The sequence below is a fragment of the Arabidopsis thaliana genome, assembly GCF_000001735.4.
Source record: "Arabidopsis thaliana chromosome 1 sequence".
Lineage (NCBI taxonomy): Eukaryota > Viridiplantae > Streptophyta > Magnoliopsida > Brassicales > Brassicaceae > Arabidopsis > Arabidopsis thaliana.
This window is the reverse complement of record NC_003070.9, coordinates 17,944,555-17,969,364: the sequence shown is the minus strand read 5'-3', so window position 1 is coordinate 17,969,364 and position 24,810 is coordinate 17,944,555. Positions and strand designations below refer to the sequence as shown.

At 38.4% G+C, this 24,810-nt stretch overlaps 7 protein-coding genes and 2 long non-coding RNA genes across 19 annotated transcripts, besides 1 other annotated feature; 5 read left to right on the top strand and 4 right to left on the bottom strand.

Moving 5' to 3' along the window:
• Positions 1 to 10: 10 nt before the first annotated feature.
• Positions 11 to 3,494, bottom strand: PMEAMT (S-adenosyl-L-methionine-dependent methyltransferases superfamily protein). 2 transcript variants are annotated; one of them, NM_202264.2, is made up of 12 exons: positions 3,276 to 3,494; positions 2,834 to 2,949; positions 2,612 to 2,749; positions 2,380 to 2,517; positions 2,150 to 2,293; positions 1,634 to 1,744; positions 1,398 to 1,539; positions 1,027 to 1,307; positions 765 to 926; positions 616 to 669; positions 474 to 548; positions 11 to 386 (listed from the first exon to the last, which is right to left on the bottom strand). In NM_202264.2, the coding sequence occupies exons 1-12, from the start codon at positions 3,289 to 3,291 to the stop codon at positions 288 to 290; spliced, it is 1,476 nt and encodes a 491-aa protein (NP_973993.1). In that variant the 5' UTR covers positions 3,292 to 3,494; the 3' UTR covers positions 11 to 287. The 2 variants fall into 2 exon arrangements, with proteins under 2 accessions (NP_973993.1, NP_175293.1); NM_103756.3 differs by lacking the exon at positions 3,276 to 3,494 and having other exon boundaries at positions 2,834 to 2,982.
• Positions 3,355 to 3,432: a sequence feature (AT1G48600.uORF1).
• Positions 3,495 to 4,375: 881 nt separating the features above from the next.
• AT1G07497 lies at positions 4,376 to 4,603 on the top strand. The gene has a single exon (NR_139256.1). It is a non-coding gene; the product is annotated as an other RNA (long non-coding RNA).
• Positions 4,604 to 4,899: 296 nt separating this feature from the next.
• AT1G48590 (Calcium-dependent lipid-binding (CaLB domain) family protein) lies at positions 4,900 to 6,845 on the bottom strand. 4 transcript variants are annotated; one of them, NM_103755.3, is made up of 4 exons: positions 6,653 to 6,845; positions 6,261 to 6,409; positions 5,482 to 5,577; positions 4,900 to 5,378 (listed from the first exon to the last, which is right to left on the bottom strand). In NM_103755.3, the coding sequence occupies exons 2-4, from the start codon at positions 6,384 to 6,386 to the stop codon at positions 5,091 to 5,093; spliced, it is 510 nt and encodes a 169-aa protein (NP_175292.2). In that variant the 5' UTR covers positions 6,387 to 6,409; positions 6,653 to 6,845; the 3' UTR covers positions 4,900 to 5,090. The 4 variants fall into 4 exon arrangements, with proteins under 4 accessions (NP_175292.2, NP_001185174.1, NP_001185175.1 ...); NM_001333345.1 differs by lacking the exon at positions 6,653 to 6,845 and adding an exon at positions 6,482 to 6,555 and having other exon boundaries at positions 4,938 to 5,378; NM_001198245.1 differs by lacking the exon at positions 6,653 to 6,845 and having other exon boundaries at positions 4,936 to 5,378; positions 6,261 to 6,526.
• A 747-nt stretch (positions 6,846 to 7,592) lies between these two features.
• Positions 7,593 to 7,867, top strand: AT1G07493. The gene has a single exon (NR_139255.1). It is a non-coding gene; the product is annotated as an other RNA (long non-coding RNA).
• Positions 7,868 to 8,448: 581 nt separating this feature from the next.
• Positions 8,449 to 11,423, top strand: AT1G48580 (nuclear localized protein; the record flags this gene model as incomplete). 3 transcript variants are annotated; one of them, NM_001333343.1, is made up of 8 exons in its annotated part: positions 8,449 to 8,567; positions 8,701 to 9,181; positions 9,261 to 9,346; positions 9,715 to 9,777; positions 9,886 to 9,987; positions 10,098 to 10,163; positions 10,267 to 10,402; positions 10,478 to 11,423. In NM_001333343.1, 7 exons carry the CDS (start codon positions 8,746 to 8,748, stop codon positions 10,960 to 10,962), a joined length of 1,374 nt encoding a protein of 457 aa, NP_001320642.1. In that variant the 3' UTR covers positions 10,963 to 11,423. The 3 variants fall into 3 exon arrangements, with proteins under 3 accessions (NP_001320642.1, NP_001320641.1, NP_175291.1); NM_001333344.1 differs by having other exon boundaries at positions 8,461 to 8,584; positions 10,478 to 11,364; NM_103754.2 differs by lacking the exon at positions 8,449 to 8,567 and having other exon boundaries at positions 8,755 to 9,181; positions 10,478 to 11,102.
• A 222-nt stretch (positions 11,424 to 11,645) lies between these two features.
• On the top strand, positions 11,646 to 15,495 carry AT1G48570 (zinc finger (Ran-binding) family protein). The gene is made up of 7 exons (NM_103753.5): positions 11,646 to 12,032; positions 12,101 to 12,218; positions 12,309 to 12,781; positions 13,040 to 13,150; positions 13,250 to 13,369; positions 13,596 to 13,694; positions 13,793 to 15,495. Exons 1-7 carry the CDS (start codon positions 11,704 to 11,706, stop codon positions 13,908 to 13,910), a joined length of 1,368 nt encoding a protein of 455 aa, NP_175290.1. The 5' UTR covers positions 11,646 to 11,703; the 3' UTR covers positions 13,911 to 15,495.
• On the bottom strand, positions 13,856 to 16,511 carry AT1G48560 (uncharacterized protein). Of its 2 annotated transcripts, NM_001198244.1 has the most exons (3): positions 15,935 to 16,506; positions 15,756 to 15,812; positions 14,092 to 15,692 (listed from the first exon to the last, which is right to left on the bottom strand). In NM_001198244.1, exons 1-3 carry the CDS (start codon positions 16,428 to 16,430, stop codon positions 14,257 to 14,259), a joined length of 1,989 nt encoding a protein of 662 aa, NP_001185173.1. In that variant the 5' UTR covers positions 16,431 to 16,506; the 3' UTR covers positions 14,092 to 14,256. The 2 variants fall into 2 exon arrangements, with proteins under 2 accessions (NP_175289.2, NP_001185173.1); NM_103752.5 differs by lacking the exon at positions 15,756 to 15,812 and having other exon boundaries at positions 13,856 to 15,692; positions 15,935 to 16,511.
• Positions 16,512 to 16,621: 110 nt separating this feature from the next.
• Positions 16,622 to 18,796, top strand: AT1G48550 (Vacuolar protein sorting-associated protein 26). 2 transcript variants are annotated; one of them, NM_103751.3, is made up of 11 exons: positions 16,622 to 16,782; positions 16,863 to 16,955; positions 17,036 to 17,100; positions 17,192 to 17,246; positions 17,332 to 17,421; positions 17,510 to 17,594; positions 17,675 to 17,770; positions 17,854 to 18,038; positions 18,117 to 18,205; positions 18,332 to 18,431; positions 18,511 to 18,786. In NM_103751.3, exons 1-11 carry the CDS (start codon positions 16,720 to 16,722, stop codon positions 18,571 to 18,573), a joined length of 984 nt encoding a protein of 327 aa, NP_175288.1. In that variant the 5' UTR covers positions 16,622 to 16,719; the 3' UTR covers positions 18,574 to 18,786. The 2 variants fall into 2 exon arrangements, with proteins under 2 accessions (NP_175288.1, NP_001185172.1); NM_001198243.1 differs by having other exon boundaries at positions 16,671 to 16,782; positions 17,332 to 17,428; positions 17,526 to 17,594; positions 18,511 to 18,796.
• On the bottom strand, positions 18,767 to 23,996 carry AT1G48540 (Outer arm dynein light chain 1 protein). Of its 3 annotated transcripts, none has more exons than NM_103750.4 (11): positions 23,385 to 23,996; positions 23,027 to 23,284; positions 22,550 to 22,792; positions 22,286 to 22,435; positions 20,675 to 22,047; positions 20,250 to 20,323; positions 20,085 to 20,166; positions 19,875 to 20,000; positions 19,689 to 19,795; positions 19,214 to 19,371; positions 18,767 to 19,139 (listed from the first exon to the last, which is right to left on the bottom strand). In NM_103750.4, the coding sequence occupies exons 1-11, from the start codon at positions 23,823 to 23,825 to the stop codon at positions 18,960 to 18,962; spliced, it is 3,192 nt and encodes a 1,063-aa protein (NP_175287.2). In that variant the 5' UTR covers positions 23,826 to 23,996; the 3' UTR covers positions 18,767 to 18,959. The 3 variants fall into 3 exon arrangements, with proteins under 3 accessions (NP_175287.2, NP_001320459.1, NP_973992.1); NM_202263.1 differs by having other exon boundaries at positions 18,844 to 19,103; positions 23,385 to 23,989; NM_001333342.1 differs by having other exon boundaries at positions 18,767 to 19,371.
• Positions 23,997 to 24,810: the final 814 nt, after the last annotated feature.

Genomic DNA, 24,810 nt, shown 5'->3' with positions numbered 1-24,810 from the left:
CTCCAGTCATTATCAATTAGCCCATGTCATAAATGTAACTTTGTTCTTGAATACACTAAGAACAAAAAACATCGATTACCCTTGAATGTTATGCAGATATTTAATGGAAAATCAAAGCAATGCAGGTTTTATGTGGCACAACGACTCGAGTAAGAATCGAAACAACACATGAGTTTATCTTTTGATTTGCAGTTCCATGATAGTAAACAAGCAGATATTGTCCTCCAAAGGAACGGTTTTATTGAAGGGAAATGAATCACCAGAGTTTTGGGATAAAAACATGGATTTTACTTCTTGTCGGCTATGAATAATCCCCATTTCTGTTCACCAGATGCAGTCCTTTCAAGCTTTGCCGACCATCCTCCAACAATGTCATTGTAATCCTCCTGTAATAATAAGATTTTGTGATCAATATGAGAACACAACAAACAGGTGTTTTGCTCAAATGAATTAGTTGTGAGAAATGTTTTTACTTCTGAGAAGTCGCTGATGAATTCTTCCTTTTCTTTCTCCACTTTTTCTAATTCACGCCTGAGGACTTGTACAAACTGCGAAATATGGTGATGTTAGAATCAGCATTTAAAGAAATGTGAATAAAATGTATGTGGGAGTCACCTGATCAGTACGGTCCTCAGCGATAACGTCGTCAAAGCCTGCGTCTTTCAGCATCTACAAGAAGAAGGTTTCATGAATCATGATAAATGTGAAATGTCCCTCAATTTGTAAAATGATTAAAGGTTTTGTGAGAAACAAAAAACACAAACCTGTCCGTAAGCTTGAACATCATGTAGATCATATCCTCTTTGTTTTATGTACTCTGCGAATTCAGGAGACGGAGTTTCAGCACTTCTGCAATAGTCAGTGATGAGAACTTTACCCCCTGGTTTAAGCCACTTGAAGAATGTCCTGAATAGAGCTGGCTTGTCCTGAACAGAGATAAAGGGTGCAGAGGATGATTACCAAAAACCATCTTCAAGAGTGAAAGAACAAATATATATATAATATATTGAGTAGCTTTGCTTATACTTGGATGTGCAGAATAGTGTCACGGCTGTAAATGACATCAAAGGAATTATCGGGATATGTTTTGGTGGTGCAATCAGCGACTTCAAACTCGACTGAGCATTTGAGTCCAATGGCCCGCTCCAGTGCGAAAGAGATCATGTTGACCGACAGATCGATTCCAACAACATGAACATCGAAATTCTCAGCCATGTAGAAGTCACCTCCACCGATACCACAACCAACATCTAGGACTTTCTGTCCCGGTTTAAGGTCCATCTTCGCCACAAATTCTTTAGTTGTCTCTGTTAAGGAAAACAAGAACATAAAGATAACACTCAGACAATACAAGTACGTATGTCCATATGAAGATAAAAGAGTAAGAATGGAATTACCAAATCCACCAGTGCTCACATATCCTTCCCCAAAGACACGCTCATAGCGCAAGATCCCACTAGACTTGTATTGAACATTGTCCAAGAAACGCTGGAAATCCTTGTCATTCTCCACGCTGACTTTTTGCCATATCCAGCAAATCTGCCATCATAGAGAATAAAGTTTACCCCTTGTCAGTCAGTGAAATCAAATGAATATGAAAAGTAAACAATCTGATAAAGAAATTTTTTGGTACCTGATTCTGATTCTTCTTGTTCTTCACATAAGCCCCAATGCATTTGCAGCCAACCATAGAGAGCTCAAATGAATTGCCAGAAGCATCACGTGTCTGACATTCCTGGAAAACCTGCATTACATTTACACCATACATTTCTAACTTCAGAAGATTTAGGTTATCTGGATTTCACCCACCCATATTGAAGAGAATGCACTCAACTAATCCCAATACATTAGCTTAGAGTGGATCAAAGTGACTTCAAATCTATAAATTGATGATATACACACTTTTTAAGCCTTATCGAACTTGGATCTAAACCACATTCAAAATGAAATTAATCCAACTGGAGCAGTCTTTTCTAGAAGTCCTCTTAAATTCTTATAAATTACTCCCATGCTATAGCACAAAACAAGAGAATATCCTCATAGTTTTAGATATCCTTCAAACGATATATATACTCGAAAGTTCAGGCATAACCCATGTTTTGCAAGTAGATCATTTCAGAAATATGAAAGTCAAGTCAAAAGATTGAACCTTTGTGTAGAATCTGGGTTCACGGTAGTGAGTGGGGTTTGACTTTCGCTTGCTGTCCCCAGATTGATGGAAGCAAGATTCTCTGAAGAAAATGTATCCCCCTGGCTTGACCCATCCAATCATTCTCTCTGCCATTAGTTCCACCTACCATCACCATCGACTAGATTAAGACTTTCATCTCTAAACATTCGAGAAACTACAAGAATCAAGTAATGAAAAACAGTTTTTACCTCTTTATCAGAGAGATACATGAGCAACCAGTTTGAGAAAATCAAGTCGATAGATCCATCTTTGATTTTCAAGTCTGGAGATGTTACATCAGCACACATAAACTTGATGTTCTTGTAATGCCCATTAACACTTTCATTCTGCAAAGAAAAAAATCATCAAAGAAATCAAAAGAAGCAATGGTAAAATAGAAACTTTTAACACAACAACAGCTAGCTACCTAAGTAGTTTTACCTTCTGAATCGCGCTTTCGATGAAGTCAAGAGCGATAACTTCACCAGCCTTTTGAGCCAATTCACCAGTGAAACGACCAATACCAGCTCCAAGTTCAAGCACAGATTTCCCTTCATATGGTGGGATTAAAGAGAGTACCTATATAGCAAAGCAACACATCAGCTCACATATTCCTAATCTCAATTCATTAGAAACTAAAGAAGCAACCACTGTTTCACAAACCTCAGGACGTTCTTCTTTGTCAAGATCAGAAGCTTTAGAGTCAAGCATCATAGCTTCAACAGTCAAATCACTAGAATGCTCCATCCAGTAGCTTTTCTGGATATCTCTCTCTTCCTCTGTTCCAATTGTATATAACCAAAACAAGAATGAGACACTCTCATACACTTTGGAAACAATGAAGAGACACCTACTTTTTCTACACCACAATATAATTTATTCGAGAATTTTTTTTTTTCTAGCATTCAAAACGTGATTAGTCTACATCAATAATAAATTGATTTCTGAAAGAGGGCCAACAAAAAAGTTTTAAAATTTAGAAATTTTCATGATCATGATTTTGATAAAGTAATGGAGGAGAAAAAGACAAAGAACAAAAGCAAAAAAGATTCGATTTTTGTGCGATTCAGACGAGGATGAATATATATTATAAGGAGAATATTACTGTATGGTGTCGCCATTTTTGGAGAGGTCGTCGGAAAACTCAAAAGGAAGAAGACGATAGAGAAATGTGATGGGAGATTTCAATGGCCTTCAACGGCGAGTCTGGATCTAGAGAAGCTCCTTGATCTACGATTGGTGGATCTTCCTCTTTGATTCATGTCGATCAATTTCACAAATTTGAACTCCTCGAGACTCAATTCCCTCAGATTTCTCCGGGAAGTGATGGTTTTGTGGTTCACAAGGAGACCGTTGAGCGCTTTTCGAGAGAGAGAGAGAGAGAGAGAGAGAGAGAGTGATGGTGGGTTTGGGCCCAAATGGTGTTACTGGCCCTTTGGGCCTTGTTATATTCGGCAGTGTATATTGAACACAGTAAATTACCATAAATTAACTATCAAGAACTCTTTTGCATAACTGATCAAAGTATCAAACAATAACTATTGCAAGAAAAAAAATAGTGAGTAGATAAAATATGAAATTGAAAACGAAATTATGAAAAACTTAACTTAATTTTAAAATTGTAATTTTGTGAGTTTTATACAGAAAAAATAATAATTATGAAATATTTGTAACTATGGTAATCTCTCTAACCTTTTGAGGAACTTAAATGAATAACTTTGAATATAAACAAAGTTTTAGACTTGTATATATACAACTTTCATTTGTGAAATCAACGAAGTTTTAGAAGAAGAAAAAAACATTTTTCATCTAAGCTATGTAGGAAGTATATAAGGTTTTGGGTGAAAAATTGATGTAAGAATTATATAACTCATTAACTCATAAACTTAGAATTATAGAAGTGAGCTTAGAATTATACTATAGTTTTCTCATTAGTCATTTCATACTTCAGATATTTGTTTAGATAACGCACAATCTTCTAACATAAAAGGTTATTATAAGATAAAACGAAAAGTCCAAACTGTTTTCTAAAATCTACATTGATGTAAATTCTGCAGCTATCTTATAAATACAATGCACTTAATAAACTTTAAAGTTAATTGATTAATAACTTATCATTTAACAAAAGGTTAAAAACTGAGATCTACTTAGGTTATTTTTGTGGGAGTGAGAGAACACCTTATTCTCTTCTCTTCTCTTGTTGATTGTGCTGAAGGGGTTGTGGTAGGTTGGTTCCTTCTCTTTATCTTGTTGCTGCAGGTCTCTATCTTCTTTTATGGTTGTAGCGTTCTCATATGTTTCCTTTGTACTTTATCTTATATTAATTCAACAAACAAAATTCACAAATAAAAAGAGTAAAGGTAATTGATAACTTTTGGGTCCCTGATGCGTATACGTTAGAAAAGGCAACAAATAGGGTTTGTGCTGCTCATGCATGTACTCATACTTGTGTCATATATGAAAGAGATCTGCTCATGTGCCTTGGTTCGAGATATTATCACTACCTAAGTAAATTTTGACGTATACACTACGTTACTTAATGAAATTTTTGGCAGCTAGTGATTAATTAAATTTACCAATACTACATAATTCCATTCCATGGTTGAAGTGTGGTAACATTTCAAACGAGTTAAAGTAATGATTCCCATTATACAATATAAGGGCTTGGTTTTGATGACCTCCACGATCGCTAATGTGTGAAACAAAAATTGGAACTTCTTATAACATCCGTAATTTTCTTCAACTTTATGCTTAACCCAATGATTCTAGAAACACGTCATTTACTAAACAAATAATAATTTTTTTTGTACAAAGACATTCCTACTATCGTTTTTTCTTTCTAGTTTGTTTGCTTACATTAATTTGGACTTTTAAATTAAATTCAGGTTTAAAGTCCCATAACCAATACACAGAAAACAAATCATAGACCCTTTCCGGGAAGATCAATCCATTGAAGTTGAGCCTCAACCTCACCACATTCGACATGTCTCAGCCTAAGAACTATATCTTGAACGAGCTTACCATCAGACCATATAACCCGAGACTCCTCGGCTAGGCAGTTGTCGCGGCTAGGCTGGACCGTGGTTACGATGGTCCCAGATGGGAGATCATGTAAGTGCATCTTCAACGCATTAACGAACGGCTTAATCCCGAATTCTGCATCTCCCATCTTGTCGTCTTTGGTGAACGTGTCATAATCATACACCGTCTAGGCAAATTGACACCGTAATCATGTTTTTTTTTTACGTAACATTATGGCGATTTGAAAATAAAAAATGAAAAATATGATCGTAGAATTGGTAGTTCCTTACCAAGAGGACGGTAAGATTGGGGTCTGAAACTGAGAGAGTCAAGTCTTCATTCCACTCAGGATTTACATTTTTGTAAATAACTCGAGTCTTCAATTTCTGCACATTCAATTTTCTCATTCGTTTATCATAACTACTATCTTTGCGTTAAATAATGATTCTCGAAATATATAAAATACTAAGAATTTGTTGTTAGATAAATTCTACGATGCGTAAAGATAGATTACGGTCTCCAGCCACCGGACCTCGAGGCTTCAGATCAATTAGCAAGTATAAATAATATTCAGATACCTTAATTAAAGTACTTCCAAAACACTCGAACAACCAAATTAATTACAAATAGCTAGATTCTTAACTACTAAACTATTACATTCCTAAAATATTCTGAGAGCCGCTTCAATATACCTAAAATTCACAAATTCAACATGTATATTCTTTACGAAAACTGACCGAATCAACCTAGCCATATGTATATTTTGTTTAATGCACATCTAAAGTCTTCAACACTCGTGATCTTTCAAACTGGCGTCTTATTAGTAAATTTAACAATGATCATACAAGAAGCCGAAACGCTTTAATGACCAAGATGTTTAAAAGGTCACTATTATTACGTTGCTATAGTTCCATCCACTAAAAGTAACAAATTATATTCTCCATCATAAAGTTGAAAAAGTATCTAACATCATCAAATAGTGTCTTTGATATTGAGAGGATTAAGAAACCCGACATACTATCTCAAGAAGTAGGGCCATTTTAACAAAGTATGGTTAAGGATGGTTTACCTGTTTTGCCATTTTGACGACAACGTAAGGATCACTACTGTTGAGATCACGGACTGCGAGGTTGACGCCGCGTTTGATGCGAATACGGAGGAGACCTAGTAGACTATCCATTAAAGAAGGTTTCATCCTCCGATCTTTATGCTTCTCCCCTGCAACAAGATTAATTTTTCTCAAGCTAGTAGGAAAAAGTGAAGAAAAATAGAGAAATGAAACGATCATACATGATTCTGCATAAACTTAAATTTAAATTCGACCAATCCAAGATTATTCTACGTTGAAACCAAATGATGAAAATTCTCTCGGTAAAAAAGGTGTGAACATATAATTGCAAAAAAAAAACTTTTATCAGAAACATATCATTGCAAACAAACAATCTTGTAGAAGAGACCCACCATAGCAAATAATTTGTCTTCCTCTAACGTTTTACGTTGTCTTCGTCAAATTTGTTTTTTTTTTTGGTTTTTTTTTTTGTTTGTTTACATTTTCATTCCAAAAAGAAACAAGAGATCTTATTTTTGTTTTACCGGAAAGGGAGGTGAGACTTTGTTAGTGGGAGAAACGAAAATCAAATAAGCAAGTCATGACATTCCGGTATTGGTGGGAGATGACAGGATATTAAATTTAGGATTAAAATTTGTTTTTTTTTTTTTTTCATTTGTAGGAGCTGGAAAATAAGAAAATCTATTCTAGTAATTATAGAAAAAGCTAGTTTTGTTCTGATTTTTCATTTTTGTAGCTTCCATGCAAATTTTATTCTTTTAATTAGCTCCACAATATTTTCCCCTAATCAATTAATTCTTATATATTAAGCAAATATGGTTTGTGAAAAATATGAATCATTCCTATTTTAAACTTTATGTTTGTTTATAAACATACAAAACACTTTTGAGAACTCTTGCTCAAATTTGTTTTTCTTAGGATGTTTTCTTACTGTAGTTTCACCAGAGAAAGATTGACAATTAATATTTACTCCTACTAAATTTAATATTTTGAGTTATATAAGTTTGAGAATGTCTAAACCTACTAAATTACAATTTTTAGTTGTAATCTACTTTTTCATGAATAAAAGTTAGCCACTCATGAGAAAGAGAATACAACTAAAAAACAAAATCTGTATGAGATTTGTTTTATTATTTGGAAAAAAGGTTTTTGATTTTTGAAACATTTTTTTTTTGTCGACATTCTTAAACCCAAACAGGGCTGAAGTTACAATGGTGAAAGAGGAATCCAACAGCACAAAACATATCTAAAGGCCCAACAACATAAATTATAAAGTAAATCAGTTGGCCTAAAATGAACATGTGTAAGGCCACATGTTTTGCTCAAGTTGGAGGTGGAAGATGCGAAGAAACTCGCCACCGACCAGTCTTCACCGCCATCACCGCCATAGCTGACCGCCGATCAAATTCTGTTTTCTGACATGGATGTTCACCTATCAGCTATTTTCTCTAAATCACCACCATAATTTCTTTTGCAGAAATCTCCCGATGTGTAGAACACTAGATCCATAAACCAACAAAATTGAAGCGCCAGAAAAGATGAAAAGGGAAGAGATTAGATCCAGTCGCAAAACACGCTCTTCTGAATCCGTCTTCACCAGCCATCAAGTTTCCAAACATCACGATCCACAAACAAAGAAGAGGGACCTTCACACAAAGCCGATTACGGCCTTAATAGGAGTTGAAGGATTTATCCTTTCATGCAAGGGATTGAGCAGTTGATGATCTCTGGAACTTCTGTTTCCCACACTCGGCGTTTGTTTCATGAAAGAGATTTAGTTACTGCAAAAGAAAAGGATCAAACAAAACAAAAGATAATAGCCAAATTGGCTAAAGAGAACTCGCACTTAGGCGATCCAGACTAGGCTGGAAAACATTTACAACAAAAAACCAGATTAAAATCGAAGAAAATCGAAGAAAATCCGATTTTAATCGGAAGAAAAAACTTTTTCTCTCTGAAAGATGCGAGAGAGAAAGTTTTTTTTTTCGGCCGTTCTTTTAGTCAACTGTGAAAATAATAGAGTTAGCGGGAAACATTAGTTTGGTTTGAAAATAATAGAGTTAGCGGGAAAAAAAAAAAAAGTTAGTAACGAAAAGAAGTAAACTAGTAGAGAGTGAGGCGGCCCATATCATACCAAATAAAAAGGCCCAATAACTAATGACATAAATACTCTTCCCATGACTCGTAAAGAATCTCTTCCAAGAATCAAACCGTTTTCACGTCACCGAGACCTCTCTCTCTCTCATCGCCTCCTCGCTTCACCGCCGTCGTCGTCGTCGTCGTCGTCCCTATTTGCCCCCACCGCCGGTTAGTTCTCAATCTTGGTAATTTCGTACCTTCATGAAAATGAAATTATAAGTGTAATGGTAGTGAGATTCATAATTTTAGTCTCACACATTGAAGTTCACTTATCGGCTTATCGCTAATGCAATTGCTACAGAATCTGGGTATGTGCGGATGAATCTTTTTTCGTCATATTCGTGTGATGAGAGATATGAACTCCCAAGCTGAAGTAGACCAATGGGAAGCTCTTGATCTCGGCGATTCTGAACTCCCGTCTTTTCTCCGCCCTTGTAAACGCAAATCTCCGACGAGGTCTCTGCAACCGCATGCGCAACAACAGAATCCAAAGGCGGGTTTTAATAGTAACACTAATCACCGTCCCACTCTTCGGCGCTGCTCCTCGCCGGATAAGTTTCTTGAGGAGAGTTATTCTCGCTCCTTGATTCCAGGACCTGCTGGAGTTGTTCAAGTTGCAATCCGTAGAAAGATGAATAAGGATCCTAAATCGTTTAATGAGCATGGAGAACCAATTCCAACTCAAGAGTTCTTACGTAAGGCAGCAGAAGAGCCTGATTGGGAAGACAAGGATTTCTCTGAGGACCCCTGGGTCTCTACTGTTGATTACATTCGAAGTGAAGGTAGACCTTTTCTCTTAGAATTTTACATTGTCAAATCTCTAGGGGTTGTGGTTTACCATTTTCAATTTTTGTTTGGCAGGTTTGTTGAGCAATGGTGGAAATGCTATAGGGACACCAGTGAGCGAGATTAAGAGAAGATGTGACAGTTGGGGTAAAGTTGATCAGGTATGATTAACCTACTCAGTTTAGCTGTATCCTCTAGTCCATTCCCATTACACCAAGATATCTAGTGACCATCCAGTTAGAGTATTAATGGAAATCTACACCCTATAATAGTCTGCTGGTATTGGCTTTCGCTTTGTGTTTGTGAGGAGAAAGGTGGAATATTCTGAAAGAATGTCTTCACCCAATTTTTTGCTATTTGGCCACAAGTTATTTGTATATGTTGTAGAATAATTGGGGTAGTGGAAAGCCAAATGCTGGATTTTTTTGCCAAGCCACGTGCTGATGATCTCATAATGCTCCACATCTTATCTTTGCAGCTAATAAGTGAAATGTAGTGACATACTTGAAATGTGGCTGGTCATTTGTAGGTCGTGGCAATTGTCAAAACTTGCACTCCGAATGGTCTAGGTGATGTCATGGTGACTCTTAAGGTAAAAAAATGAACAGTCAAGAACTCTTAACAATGTGAATGGTTTCCACTTTTTTGTTTTTGTCACGCACCAATTGTCATGAGTCTCAAATCTGTGTATTGCTGGTAGGATCCCACTGGAACAATTGATGCCAGTGTGCACAGAAAAGTTATCTCCGAGAGTGAGTTTGGTAGAGATATACGAGTTGGCGCAGTGGTGATACTTAAGCAGGTTTGCTGTTTTTCATTAAGGAGACAAAACAAATCGCATGGTTTTGACATTACCACTTTGTTTCTCAGTCACTTTTGGTAAATCATGGACTAAGATATAGTGTTTTTCAGGTTGCAGTCTGCGCACCCTCACGTTCATCAACCTATCTTAACATAACACTGAAGAACATCTCCAAGGTAGTATTTCTCTGGCAGTTTTTCTTAGGATATCAAGTTCCACCTTCTTATATTCATTGGAATATATGAAAATTTCTTAAGGCTAGAGAGTTTCCATTAACAGGTTATCACAAAGGATACTCCTGTTTTACCAAACCAGAACGATTCTGAGATGAGTGCCAAGAATCATGTTTCTGTGAATGGTTTACCAAAGCAGAACGATTCTGAAATGAGTGGCAAGAATCTTGTTCCGGTGAATGGTAAGTGATCAAATTTTCTTTCGATTTTTTTTTCACAGTTTGATAGAGACTCGAACCTTTGACTTGGTCTAACAGAAAACGAGGAATATTTGCGACTGCAACCCAATGTGTTTAGTGTTGAGCAAAGCACTACTCAAGGCATCATGAACAATCTCAGACAAAATGCTAAAGGAAGCAGTGAAGCACTGCATGACATAGAAATGGTAGATATTAATCCTGCAGAGGGAAGCAAATCCTCTCCTAAAAAGGGTGTGACAAAGAATCACTGTGAAGTTAGAATGGAGCAGACTCTCTTGGGAAAACATGATTCAATCAGCCAAACAGAGCAGCAACTGTACGAAGATGTAGCTACTGAGACTGATATAGCTGATTGCATTAGACCCGCGAAACAGATCAGAAGAAGTTCTCAATCGCAGATTGATGAGCAAGAGAGTGTAATGGGGAACCCTGATGAAGTCACAACTCGAACTACAATCCACAAATCTCAATCGATGGCGTCAACAATCTCGTTGCCACAATGGACGGACGAGCAACTTGAAGAACTCTTTGCTTTTGACTGAAATAGACAGTTTGGCTTTCTTTTGATATAGGAAGGAATCCACTTTTCTAGATAGAGAGCAATGAAATAGAATGTAAAGCCGTGACAGAGATGCTGAAACTACTGACAGAAATTTTCAACCACCAAGGGAATCAAATACCCATCACGACCATACGTGGAAGTATGGAAGCGACTCTCCTATTTGAAGTTATTTGTTAGGTAGACCTTAAGCTACCAACCATTTGTTTAGTTTACTAGTGTGAGAGACATAAGCTATGCATACAACCATTAATTAACAGCATTAGTCAGAACAATGGTTACTAGTTATTGAGATGATGATGACATTTCACCTTCGGGTTCCCACTGTTCTCTCTTCAACTACTGAACCATGTTTCTTGGGACATGATTTTGGGCTCGGACTTTTGAGGCTTTTCAGAATCGTGACTTTGCAACCCCTTAATAGCTACAACATTGCCAAACCTTGCCACCTCTGTCCCTTAAACTTGGATGATGAGCTTCTTAGTCCACATCTCTTGAGTCTTGATTCAAGCTTAATAAAAGAATTTCTAGTGAGTTGCAAAATTGTAATTTTAAAACTAAAGGGACAAAAAAGAAAATGCTTATATAAATAAAAGGTCATATTGCAAATAGTCAAAACTTGAAAAGCCTTCTCCTTTATCCACTCGTTCGCCTGCCAAAAACCTTACTAAAACCTCACTTATAGTCGTCTCTGGTGAAATCTTGCCGGAGAGATCTCAATAAAATGTCATCTTCCAGAATATTCCTAGTCGGTAATTCCATATTCCGACCTCACAAACCATCCTTTCCTCTCTCTTTCAATCGTTTTCCATCTGTATCTCTCCGCTTCCGATGCTTCTCCAGTGACGCCGCCGCCGCAGTAGCAACCACCGTGGATTCGGATTCGCCGTCTCTCACTCCTCATCCATGGCCAGAGTGGATAACTTTCGTCGATCGCTTAAAGACGAAAGGATATTTCACCAAAGACACCGAAGATGATACTGTTTATCAGGAAATGATTCTCGTTAAAGATGCTTGTCTCAGCTTCGCTCGTGATCGTTACGACGTTCTCAGGTATACAATTTTCTCAAATTCATCAATCTTCAGTGTTGAAACTGATGATTTTGTGCCTCTTGATGCAGATCCTTATCATCAGGAGATGTACAAGCTCTTGTGGAGCGTGGATGCCCTAATCTCTTCAGAAAAACTGTGAATTCTTCCAAAAGGATTCGAGCTCATGTTAAGTTAAACGAAGGAGATGTATGTTGTTGCATTAGCTATGGAATTGTTTAAACCTTGATAATAGAGAGATCTTTAACTCATAAGAAATGTTTTGTTTTTGAATCCTAGGTTTGTGGTTCTTGTGATCTTCGTAGCTCGTGTGATAGAGCTTATGTGATACTTAAGGATACAGAAGCTGATGCTCGAACTGTTGATGTTATGCGTTTACTATTGTTCAATGCGCTTGATTCTATAGTTATCTCTCGAGGTGAAGTTCCACCTGGTAAAGAACTTGTTCATGAGTCTGCAAGAAGACTTCTTTTAGAGTTGGTTGAGTTTAGTGAGAAGCCTTTAATCCCTGCTTTACCAAAACCTTCTTCAAAGGAATCTTCTTTGCCTTCGAAAGAGAGAGCTTTTAAGTCGAGGAATGATGAGCCTTCTCAGCGTGTGGCTTTTAAATCGAGGAATGATGATCCTTCTCAACGTGTGGCTTTTAAATCGAGGAATGATGAGCCTTCTCACCGTGTGGCTTTTAAATCGCGGAACGATGAGTCTTCTCAACGTGATCGACCTCTTTACAGTGCAGATTGGGCTTGTCCTAAGTAAGTAATTTCTAAGAACAATTAGCTCGTATGCCATGTCTCTAGAAATTGGTCTGGTCCTTTATAGTTTATACACAGTGAATCCAATTTTAGTTTCCTAGGCTCTTACCTTTTAGATCATATCGTATCTGATGCTGCGATAATGTTGTCAGCATCTTTGGATGAAGATGTTAAATTACTGGTTTGAGAAATGAGTGTTTGTTTCTGTAAATTTCTGACTTTAGGTTTTGTGTTTTCTGTTACTGTGTTCCTCTTCAGATGCGACTTTGTAAACTTTGCCAGAAATGAAAGATGCCGAGAGTGCAATGAAGTCGCTGACAGACGACCTGTTGCTGCTGTTGTCAAGGAAGGTGACTGGCTATGTCCTGAGTAAGTCTAAATCTGACAATTACCCGTTTCTCTCGAAATCAAAAGTATTAAGTCTTTTATGCCATACCCTCATTGGTTATTTTCTTGCTGGCTCCACAGGTGTAGTTTCTTAAACTTCACAAGAAACCAGAGCTGTCTGAAATGCAAAGCAAAGGGACCAAAGAAAACTTCAATGGTGAATATTGTTGAAATGAAGAAAGGAGACTGGAACTGCACTGGGTAAGTTTCCCTTACCTCTCAAAGCCTCTACTATATCTTCTTTTTTTGCTTCTATGTCTCCGCGTTTGTTTATGATTATCAGCTGTATCTGCCTTTAGTCTTTACGTTCATTTTTTCTGGCTGCTAAAGATTGAAAGTTTGTAAAGTTGTTGTATCTTGTATGATTGTATCTTTGCTCGATTGCTCTGTCTGTACTGATCAGAATGCTTTGTATGTATATTTTCAGGTGTGGATATATGAACTTTGCTAGCAACAAACAGTGTCGAGAGTGCCGAGAACAACGTCACAAGACGCTAGCTGAGCCTGGAGATTGGGAATGCCCCTCGTGCGTCTCTCTTCCTCTCTGTCTCTTATTTAGTAATTTGTTATCTTCATATCCTAAACCAGACCATTTTGTTCCCGTGGCTCATTTTAATTTTGCAGATGCGACTTCGTGAACTTTAGGAGAAACGATGCTTGCAAGAAATGCGAGTGCAAACGACCTAGCCAAGCCAATAACGATCAAGAAGACCATACATGGAAACGACCCGCCTTAGTGTAAACTTATGCTTTTGTACTTGCAAGATTCACTGCTTGCTATTTCCTTTCAACTTGTTGTTTCTTCTTCTCTTGTTGAGTTCCCAAATTTCTAAACAGATAACAATTTTGAAGCAGAAAATGGAAACCTAGTTTGTAGTCACATTCATGATTCATCGTTAAAGCTATATTTTATGTAGTCAAGTACAAACTATGTCATCTCTAATACAAAACAAGCCATGATTATACAAAAGCTTCAAGGCCAAAAAAAGGTGCAAGTTCTTCGTTAGGAACAGACCGTAGCTACATTACAAAAGCTTCCCGTGAGAGCTACATAAGCTAAAACTATTGAGATGATGATGTCATCGGATTCATGAGTTGGTCTCCATTTGAAATTTCACCTTCATATTCCTTCTTCCCTCTTCTTTATCTACCAAACCATGTTCCTTGAGACATGATTTTGGTGATGGAGCAGACTTTTGCGGCTTCTGAGGCAAAGGAACTTTTTTTACTTCATTGTCTTCCTCAAAGGGTTCGAGGCGGTACGTAACCTTAGACTTTCCTAGTCTAAACTTTTTGCTCCTAGCAAATTGATAAGCCGTCACTGCATCGATGCTCTGCATGAATACTACTTTCGCAGAGCTTTCCCCTGGGTTTACATCAGTTCTTGAAGCATCTATTTTCCCAAACACACTGAATCTCTTCAACAGTTCTGCTTTGGACGGGAGATCCCCATGTCTACACAAAAACTTCATCCGCAAACATTTTGGATTAGCAAGCCGCATATCTTTCATCAGGTGTAGATTCAGCGATTTATCAGTAGAAATAGATTGTTGGCCTGCTTTCTTCTTTCTCTTGGAGTAACGTGCAGATGCTTTGTCTCGACTTGCCTTCCTTTTGACACCAATGGATCTGACATTATCAACTGATCTCGTCTGGTTTTCAACAGTTGTTCCAGCTTCCAAATCTTGTAATTGTTCTGCAGGTGCTCCTGCATCATCAGAACTAAATTCTTTGTTTGAAGTGCCTGTACTAGGTAGCGAAACCTGTCCCACCTCCACAATATGTGACTCCAACGTATATTCAGAGCAGTTTTCTCGTGTTCCATTAAGACTATTCCTACCTAACGACTGCTCATTCAAGGTCTTGGCACTGATGATAGAGCTATCAAGCTTGTTTCTTGGGCTAGCATATTTTTTTCTCACTGAACAAGCTAGAGTGTGACAGGCTCCTGGAACAACAAAAGAAACAGGCTTTGCCAAATAAGCTTTGTCGTTGCTCGAATCAAGCAAGGGTGACAGTTCATTTGTCGATGTCACAGGTCCATCAACCAAACCAATGATGTCATCATGAGTTTCAATCATAACATCAGGAAGTGCTTCTGATACATCAACTCTTGAGGCAGCAACGGAAGTGGTGTCTTCCTCTATCATATCTTCAATAGAAGGTTCTGAATTCAATAAGCAGATATTCTGCTCAACTTGACAGCATTCTTTACTCTTGGACAGGTGACCATCATCCTCATGAACAGCTCTTCTAACCATGGTTTCACAAGCTTTCATGGTACTAGAATTAGAACTGGTTCGAGGGCTCCTCGTATTCCATGTGCAAATCTGAACTACTTTATCAACATGCTGCTCAGAAGAACAACAAGGGAGATCCTTCGGCAATGGATCTCTTAGACTCAAATCTCTACTGTTGTCGATATCCGCATCCGCAGTCTCAGGAAACATAGAACACAGGTCCATCTTCTTTGAGTATTCAAGACACCAACCTGATTCTTCAGATCGATCATTTAGCTCTGCACCTGTACACATATTCATAGAATTATTTGAGAATACAAATCATAGCAATATCTGTCAATCCATACTTCGCCTTGTTCTATTGTAAACAGAGCATATAGATTCACACTCAAATTTTGAAGTTCCTATAAACCTAATAGAGCGAAACAGTAGCAATCATCTCTATGGAGCAGTTCTAAAACACCAAATGGGGTTTCTTTCCTAATCGTACTCAGCAAAACCCAAAAATAAGAATTTTCAAACTTACTTGCTCTAGTCTCCTCATAGACAGATTCGGAGCGCTTAAAATCGACAATGTAACGCCGAAAACTAAGGATCTGAGCACTGGAACTATTGGTCTCAGCTAATCTCCAGAGGGGCATTCGTATCGAAATAGCCATATCTCTAACAAACCCCAGAGCCGAATCCGAAGTGGCATGAAACCGTGGGAGAGAGTTTTCTCTATCCAAGTAAGGCGAATCAATACGCGGCTGGCAAGAACACCATAACCCAAACGAGATGTTCCAAAAGTAAGCTCGCAGAGCTCGATTCACAAAGCGGCGAATCCACCTTGAATCTGAAATCAAGGTTTTGAAATCGCGATCAAAGCTTCGTAGAAATGGTTTTGGAACGTATCGCGGATCCATTAGGCCGAAGAACGAGACGAGAACTCCTAACGATTCGGATGGATCGATAATCCGACCCGGAATCCATGTATTCGAAAAGCTCACGCTTACCCAAACTAGCTCCCCTTTCTTCCACATCTTTGAATATTAGGGTTTAAGCTTTCTCTCTGATATCATCTCTGTGACAAGACAAGAGAGAAGAAAGTGTAGCGTTGCCTGTAACGTCTCCTCTAGAACTTTTTCTACTTTAATTGAATTACACTTCATGCTGTTTTCAACTCTCAGATACTAACTACCTGCCATTTAATCAACGTTTTGTCTTCAGTAAAGACATCCTGCTGTTGTCCTACTTATAGAGAAAACTTCTGCCGTTTCATTTACTCCGCCGTTGCCACAAAATCCGCTGTAGCTAAGCTCGGTGAGTAAAATGGCGACGGCGACGACGGTGAATGTCAAACTTTCTCGATCAAATCGTATCTATCGCTCTTCCGTATGTATCGAATCTCTTAATTATGAATTATGATTACGTTGAAGACGAATTTGAAATCTCTAGTTTTTGAATTTAATCAGGAACCAGTGGAAGGAAAAATTGTGATAAAATCTGCAACTTCGATTTCGCATCAAGCAATACGTTTATCCGTCAATGGATCAGTCAACTTGCAGGTTTCAGATTCTCTCTCTATTGAAGCTTTTCTTCAATTTGGTTCCACCAAGTTAGTTAAATTTCTTCCTCACTCCTACAGGTTCGTGGAGGATCAGCTGGAGTTATTGAGTCCTTCTATGGTGTCATCAAGCCTATTCAAATCGTGTAAGCATTTATTTCTTCTCTGGTTCTTGAATTGATTCCTTGATGTTGAAATTACTCGAGCTTAAGCAAATAATTCGAATTTTGGCCACAGCAAGAAGACGATCGAAGTTAAGTCTTCTGGCAAAATCCCTCCGGGAACTACAGAGGTAAAGAACATAGTCCCATTGAGAAATATCACATATAGCTGCAACATTGAGTAAGCTAAGCTTTTGGATATTTTTTTTGCTGTAGATACCATTCTCTTTGAATCTGAGGGAGCCTGGGGAAGGCATTGTAGAGAAGTTCTATGAGACATTTCATGGAACAAATATCAACATCCAAGTCAGTAGTTTGATCAGCTTTTTTTAATAAGGATTTTAGGATTTTTGTCTGTGAATTGGGAAAACATTGATGCAAAAATCTGTGACAGTATCTACTAACTGCAGATATACCGCGAGGATACTTGCACAAACCTTTGTCTGCAACAATGGAGTTTATTATTGAGAGCGGTAGAGGTACTTTGTCTTGCTTCGTTGGTGTTTATAGAATAAACATGGATTGTTTTGTGATGTTTTTCCTTGGTTTTTGGTTGAAGTTGACCTTCCCGAGCGGCCTATTCCTCCGGAAATTGTCATCTTCTACATCACTCAAGACACACAGAGACATCCGTTGCTGCCTGATATTAAGACAGGTTTGTTCTTCCAACATTTTCACTCCAGTTTCGGAGATATCATCTCTTAATGTGAAAACTAATAGGACAATTGATCTCACAAGGTGGTTTCCGAGTTACTGGAAAATTAGCCACCCAATGCTCTTTGCAGGATCCACTCAGTGGTGAGTTAACAGTGGAAGCATCTTCAGTTCCTATTACTTCTATTGACATTCACCTACTCCGAGTTGAGTCGATAATTGTAGGGGAAAGGATTGTCACTGAGACCTCTTTGATTCAGTCTACACAGGTGTTAAAATGACCATTCTGGTTTGTTAATGTAGTAATTGTAATATCAAAATGCTTTGCTAATTTAGACCATGTTCAGATTGCGGATGGAGATGTGTGCCGTAACATGACTCTACCCATTTACGTTTTACTACCTCGGCTTTTAATGTGTCCTTCCGTTTTCGCAGGGTAAGTTTCTTTGCTTCATTTTCTATAAACCTAGGCAGTTGATTGAAACAAATGACTCTCTAGTTAGTTTATTCTATAAAACTGCTGAAATGATGATGATTTTGATCCTATGTCTTTGTGGAACAGTCCCTTCTCAGTGGAATTCAAGGTATGCATCACCATAAGTTTCAAATCGAAGCTAGCCAAAGCACAACCCAAGTCTGATCCAACAGCTCCAAGACTATGGGTGAGAAAGACTTTCTTTCTTTGTTTCTACGCCTATGATTTGAATCATAGGATTGACGACTCATGTTATATATTTTCAGATGGCGCTGGAGAGATTACCGCTGGAACTTGTCCGGACAAAGCGAGATCAGTTCAGCTGCTAAAGAACAAGCTAACATATATGGTCAACACATGTTTCTCATACGCATACACTTGGCTTTGTAGTCGTATGCTTCCTAGCTTGCTCTGTCTGGCTAATATAAGCGGTTTAAAACGTGTCTGCGTGTACAAATCCCGATTTTATTACCCTGCCCAATGTTTGTTACTATGCAGACTCCAAGATGTTCCTAGACGCACCAAAGATCCAAATCAAATCTACTATGTTTTAAAAAGGGAAAGAAGGCTCAAAACACACGGATTAAAGAGATGATTTTAACCCAAAAAAACAAACTGGATCAAATGAATATGAACAATGTGCATTGTGTTGTATATACATAACAACAAAACAGAGGTGATCGGTCAAAAAACAAAAGAAAAGGTAAACGAAGACTTATCTCCTGTATCTTACAGCCAACGGCCATTGTGGCGAATTGGGATGAAGAGCTTTGAGCAAGGCCGCAAACTTGATAGCATTCTCTATGCTGCACCACTTGAGCTTCCATGTAACTAAATCCACTGTTCTCTTCTCTTTGATCTTTAATGACACAACAATTCCTTGCGTTTCAATGATCTGAACAAGGAAGTTGATATCTCATCTCACTAAAGTGCGAGCAAAAGGGGAAGCGCAATGAAGAAACTTATTACCATTTCAGATATTTCAGAAATGGAGCAGCACGAGTCGAGCAAGAAATATGGAGCTGAAGAAGAGTATGCTGTTCGAGAACTTAGTTGTGTGAAGTCCTCACTGCATATAAAGAGACGCCTACCAGCCACAAATAGCGACCGCAAAAGCCATGACACTTCTGTTCAGTTTAAATTGGACAAAAATCTTAGCAGCGATCAAAGCTTGTATTGGAGGTTTTGGACGCAAAAAATAAGACAGTCACTGTAGTAACGAAACAGTGATGGTTCATGGCTCATGATGCAGAGAGAACTTTATTTGGAACGTGAACCCAAAAGATTATCTCTCGATCATGTAATAAAATCCGGAGATAAAAATGAAGGGGACATGACTTAATGTGGATATGAAACATTGAAACCTATAACTCTGGATTGCTGACAATTTGAGGGAACCCATTTTTCATTAATCTAGGATAACATAGGCAAAGAGAGAATATACCTCCACGAGTGGTGCTCTGAAAATGGAGAACATTGTACTGGAATATACTTAGCTTCAAACCTCCACATATTTCTTTCTCAAACAAGTCCACCTGAATATTCTCCAGACTGCCATTAACATAGAAGACAAAAATTATGACAGCAAAAATATACAGAGCCGACTCTTGGTTGAATGTGAATGGCTCACCTTTGCAAAGAACATTTATACTCTGTAGCCTGGGAATCGAAAACTTGTGTGATATTGAGTAATTCTGTTGTCTTTTTAATACACTTGGTTACAAAAATGTATTCTACATCCTCCAAAAAGCGTAGCCTAACCACAAAATAAGAGAAGGTTCAGGAACATGGGCAGTGGATACAAAAAATATATACAAAGCCGAACCAGAAAAAGACTAACCTCACAAATTGAAGTCCTAGACCAACTGATACGTCTTGTAAATCCTTGATTTCATGGGAACACAGTACACTTAAGGTACTCCCTGCAGTCACACATCGCCATTAAGAACTCAGCATCAGCAAAATTTATGACGTGCTAGCAAGGAAGACAGCTGATTAGTCTAACCTTCATAATCAGTAGTCACACCCACGAGTAGCACGTACAACTTGTCCTGGCTACTCAGCAGCAACACTGCTTCCCTGTATTCAGAATATTGTTCGAAGTGAAAAGAATAGATAGCATCTTGATATGAAGTGGCTTCCCAACCTAGCTATGCAGTTGTATATATATAACCAAAATGCACATAGGATTTTCCACACATCACCCACTTTAAGGAAGCCCAAAGCATCTTATCTAATGGTATCGTGTAGTTCTGCAATTTAATTGTATACTATTATCAAAGCCTAGCCATACTAGAAAACGATGAAATCTCTTTTCCCTCAGCTACTCAGAATCAGATATCATAGGTAATGTACAAAACTTTTTGTAGGGACTCGCATTACTATCCTTTACCTATAAACTACGACCATGCAAGTGGAACAATAACTCACCGTTGCTTGTATGTGGAACCTTTCTGTAGTATAAGATCACAATTCATGTACGTCCTACAAGTTTCTTGAGAGCTGGAAACTGACAGTTTTGCTGAAAAATATTCCTCTACTCCAAGTGTTCTATCAGTCCCCAAAAATTTGATACTCCTATTACTACTACTACTACAAACCCTTGACAGGGTATTCTCCCAAAAATTATCAGAAATACACACATCTTCACCAGAATCACTGATATCTGCATCACTCCTGAGAGATATCTCTCCATTGGTAATGCAACTTTCCTCTTTCTGGAAGGAAACAAATCTTTTTATAGGTTTCCTTTTCTCAACCAAACGGTCTGTCTGGTTAACACCATGTTTACCATTATGCAATCCAGAAGGAAAGTTAGTGGTAGTTTCCTTCATTGATTCATCTGTTCTCAAAGTTTTTATTGTGCTACCATTCTCCGGTTGAGAACCAAGAAATCTTGTTCCTTTCGGTGTACATTCCAGGATCTCCTTCCCAAGTCTATTCACATTAAGAAGATCAGTCAACCGCCCCTCTTTATGATTTGAATACTCAGATTCAGAATCATAATTATCATCTTCACTGCAGCTGCTTGTGCTATCAGATGACGCCACTGAATAAGAATCTGCAGACAACTGCAAGATTTCTTCCACCAAATTATGACGTCGATATAAGACATCTTTCTGATAATGAGGGGGTGACCCAGGATATGTTGATCCTGTCATATGCTGGGTTATATCCAATGTTGACATGTTTCCATTTTCAGCTAGCTTCTCCTTGGCAAGTGTTGTAGGTAACAGGTCGTTTGGTTCAACTGACAAAGATTCCATCTCATCGTGTACACATTCCTGATGCTTCTGATTTCGATCTGTACTTTGAAGGCTTATTGAAGAGATGTCATCGGTTATCTTTTGTGTCTCATTACCTTCAACGTACTTCATATAATCCATACCAGCTTTATGATCCACACATGAGCCATTGCATTCCAAATTTTTCCTATAGCTCTTAGCTCTTGAAGCACGTAAAGACCCGGAAGTATATCTCGGTGTTCCTCCACCATGGTGCCTTGAGATTTCTCTTATCTTTGTATAGTACTTTTTCTCCAAATTTATACCCTGGCTGTCTTTACAGACATCTGCAAAATCCTCTGTTGAGCGATCCATCCACTCCTTGAACTCTCGCAACCACAAAACAGAACGTTCTTTCTTCAGGTGTTCAACTTTACTTATAAGACCAAATATATCGGCTTCTTGATTAAACTTCATATTCTCTTTGTTCTCGTGATCACATGTAGCTGACTCATGGTCAGAATTCACATAGGTGCTCTCTGCTTCGCTATGGATTGAAGCGAGACGGCAGATCTTTTTCTGTTAAAGGTCAAAACACTTAAGATAATAAGCTTTCAATAATTATTTTTATCAAACAAAACAACCATGATACTGAAAAGCACAAATAGAGAAGCTGAACGCAGCATTGTGCAGGGCTCACACAGTTCTCCATAAAGTCATACCACATTACCATTTATCACACAGGAAAAAAAGGATCGCTACATAATATATGAGTGTATAAGTACAGTATATTGTAAATGGACTTGCGGCTGTTTACCTTTTTTCTATTGCAGCTTCCTTCTTCATTATCTTCCTCTCTAGCTGGAGAATAGAATCCGTAACTTGCAGGTTCACTTTGCCTATGGGCTACAATGATTTGCCTCTTCCAAAATTCTCTAGTTCCTATCTGTTTGCCATCTAGCTTCAGCTGAAAACTCATATAATACAAAGCATTACAAATCAAGCTCAAACCGACATGGTGAAATATCTGTCTTCACGACAAGATCCCAGGGTCTCCAAATCAAGAATAATAAAAGCTTACTTCATCTGGGAGAGCAACGTAGCTGAAGACATGTGCCCTGTACCATCGAGCACAACACACTGGGTTTCCTTCCAGCCACAATTCTTTCAGTTGTGAAAGACTCCAAAGGAACTCCAATTCTGAAAAGTTGGAAATAATATTGTAGGAAACATCAAGGCCTTGGAGTGACTTCAAGTTCTCAATCCCACGCAACGTAGTAAGAGCGTTGTTCCTCAAAACAAGTTTTACAAGATGACAGGATACCTGCACTGTCCAAAAACATCCATATATTGGTCCCAAGGATGAAACCAGAATAAAAGCTTCAGCACAGATACATGTTTTTCAAAATAAAACTATCATCTTATTCAAACTAGGGAGGGAAGCTAGACAATTCAAATGACTATAAGAATACCAACTTCAAGGCCAAAAGCGGTTACTACAATATCAAATGTAAGCTATGCATGGATATGGTGAAGTCTGAACTCTGAAGTCTCCCACCTGGCTCAAGTAAGACACCGTTCTAAGATGATTGAATCCCAGATCAAGGTGCTTCAATTTGGTGCATCTCCGAAGATTATCCACTTTGACAAACTTGTTTCGACTGAGATCAAGAGACTCAGCAGCTGGAAGAAGCTGCAAGGACTCATCCATGAGCACAAGACGGTTACAAGCACAAGATATGACCGCCAACTTATTCCACTCGGGCGAATTCGTTATCTCAGCAATCCTACTAGCGAAGACATGCCTCAGAGCATCCTATATCAAAATCGAAATCCACAACATGCAAAACCTTGAATCACTACATTATATACTAGCGTTGAATTTCTCTATACAAGCTAAAGGAAGCAAAACTGACAGTGGAATTATGGCAGATGATCTTTTCCAAAGTGTGACGGAGCTCGATCAAGCCTTTAGCCGGAGAAGTAGACAAATCACAGCGACGGAGTTCCAAAACCTTAAGGCTACCAAAGGGAAAAAGAGAGAGAGGCGTGGGATCACGAGCCGGAGAAGGAAGAGTGGAAACGACCTTAAGAGAAGTGAGGATTCGGAGAATACGACGGAGCTGTTCGAGTGCGCGGTAATCGCCGAGGTCGGAAACGTAGGCGCGAAGGTAATCAACAGGAGCATTGGAGAGCATGCGTTCGAGTTCACGGAGAGAGTCAAGACGGAGATGAAGATAGTGAAGACCAGCAGGATTAAGCTTGAGAATCATGGTTTCTTCTAGAAGAGACTCAGCTTCGTCTTCTAAAAACTTTTGTAGCTTCTCAACATAGCGATCTCCTGTCACAATTGCCATTTGAAATCGGGGAAATTCAAGGGGTTTGGCTTCGACTGAAAGAGATACGAAGAAAGGAATCAAGAGAGAGGAAGGTCTAGAGAGGGTAGAAGAAAGGAGGTTTTGGAGGGATAAACATAGAAACCGCCATGGCTGATGCGAGAGAGAGCAGCAGCAACAAGGAGAGGAATACGAATGATTGGAGAAAGAAAACAAAATGATTAAAAAAATAAAATGGTTTAAAGGGTATATTTGTCTTTTTGTCACATGCGCGAGATTTCAATAAAAACACACCTGGCTGACATGCCTCCTTTCAAGAATCAACCCTGATGTCTTTCTTTGTTTGTTTGTGCGACGTTTTTATAGGAGTATTGCTGTTTGTAAATATCTTTCCGTGAATGATTGACCGTCAAAAATGCATATCTCTACAAATCACATTCCAATGCTACATATTAAACATATCCAAACAAAAACTTATATCCATCTTACGATGTTAATGTGGATGCAAGATTTACACTTGAATTCCGTATACTGGTTTCAAAGGATTGCCGGTCTAGATATCTGGCCAGATTGTTTTGTGAATTTTAGCACCACAATCGATGAGGCCTTCATAAAGTCATGGCAGGGAGATATGGCTGCAAATTCTTGGTTTAGGCAAAACCAATCGGTTCCGATTATCGAACCGACCCGAACCGAAATCAAATTTCCCAAATTAATTTCATCGATCGGATAGAAGGAATATCTTCGGTTTATGCCGATAACCAAAAAAATTTGTTTGATCGGGTCGATTTAACGGTTTCCACCGAAATCCTAGGGCTAGAAAATTCCCAATCCCATACATCATGATAAAAAGACGTCCAAACGTCCAACTTTCAAGGGATCCCGGACTTCAACAATAAGTAATTTAGTTTTCTTTTTTTCATCTATATAGAGCACAACGGACTAATCATTATAGGAGAGAACTTGATCCCGGATTAAGTGGTTTCCGGTTCTCGGTAGACTTATC

What these genes read in the sequence shown, in the direction of transcription:
- AT1G48570 (NM_103753.5), top strand. Translation starts at nt 11,704, where the DNA reads ATGTCATCTTCCAGAATATTCCTAGTCGGTAATTCCATATTCCGACCT. An exon ending in GCAGATTGGGCTTGTCCTAA is followed by an intron (nt 12,782 to 13,039) that starts GTAAGTAATTTC and finishes GTTCCTCTTCAG; the next exon opens with ATGCGACTTTGTAAACTTTG. An exon ending in GGAGACTGGAACTGCACTGG is followed by an intron (nt 13,370 to 13,595) that starts GTAAGTTTCCCT and finishes GTATATTTTCAG; the next exon opens with GTGTGGATATATGAACTTTG.
- PMEAMT (NM_202264.2), bottom strand. An exon ending in ACAAGAAGAATCAGAATCAG is followed by an intron (nt 1,540 to 1,633) that starts GTACCAAAAAAT and finishes CTATGATGGCAG; the next exon opens with ATTTGCTGGATATGGCAAAA. An exon ending in TGTGAGCACTGGTGGATTTG is followed by an intron (nt 1,308 to 1,397) that starts GTAATTCCATTC and finishes TTTCCTTAACAG; the next exon opens with AGACAACTAAAGAATTTGTG.
- AT1G48560 (NM_001198244.1), bottom strand. Translation starts at nt 16,430, where the DNA reads ATGTGGAAGAAAGGGGAGCTAGTTTGGGTAAGCGTGAGCTTTTCGAAT. An exon ending in CTATGAGGAGACTAGAGCAA is followed by an intron (nt 15,813 to 15,934) that starts GTAAGTTTGAAA and finishes TTAGGTTTATAG; the next exon opens with GAACTTCAAAATTTGAGTGT. An exon ending in TTACAATAGAACAAGGCGAA is followed by an intron (nt 15,693 to 15,755) that starts GTATGGATTGAC and finishes ATATGTGTACAG; the next exon opens with GTGCAGAGCTAAATGATCGA.
- AT1G48590 (NM_001198245.1), bottom strand. Translation starts at nt 6,479, where the DNA reads ATGATCGTTTCATTTCTCTATTTTTCTTCACTTTTTCCTACTAGCTTG. An exon ending in TCGTCAAAATGGCAAAACAG is followed by an intron (nt 5,578 to 6,260) that starts GTAAACCATCCT and finishes TTGAATGTGCAG; the next exon opens with AAATTGAAGACTCGAGTTAT. An exon ending in CCAATCTTACCGTCCTCTTG is followed by an intron (nt 5,379 to 5,481) that starts GTAAGGAACTAC and finishes CAATTTGCCTAG; the next exon opens with ACGGTGTATGATTATGACAC.
- AT1G48550 (NM_103751.3), top strand. Translation starts at nt 16,720, where the DNA reads ATGGCGACGGCGACGACGGTGAATGTCAAACTTTCTCGATCAAATCGT. An exon ending in ATCGTATCTATCGCTCTTCC is followed by an intron (nt 16,783 to 16,862) that starts GTATGTATCGAA and finishes GAATTTAATCAG; the next exon opens with GAACCAGTGGAAGGAAAAAT. An exon ending in TATTATTGAGAGCGGTAGAG is followed by an intron (nt 17,595 to 17,674) that starts GTACTTTGTCTT and finishes TTTTGGTTGAAG; the next exon opens with TTGACCTTCCCGAGCGGCCT.
- AT1G48540 (NM_103750.4), bottom strand. Translation starts at nt 23,825, where the DNA reads ATGGCAATTGTGACAGGAGATCGCTATGTTGAGAAGCTACAAAAGTTT. An exon ending in CGGTGTCTTACTTGAGCCAG is followed by an intron (nt 22,793 to 23,026) that starts GTGGGAGACTTC and finishes TGGACAGTGCAG; the next exon opens with GTATCCTGTCATCTTGTAAA. An exon ending in TCAGAGCACCACTCGTGGAG is followed by an intron (nt 19,372 to 19,688) that starts GTATATTCTCTC and finishes TAAACTGAACAG; the next exon opens with AAGTGTCATGGCTTTTGCGG.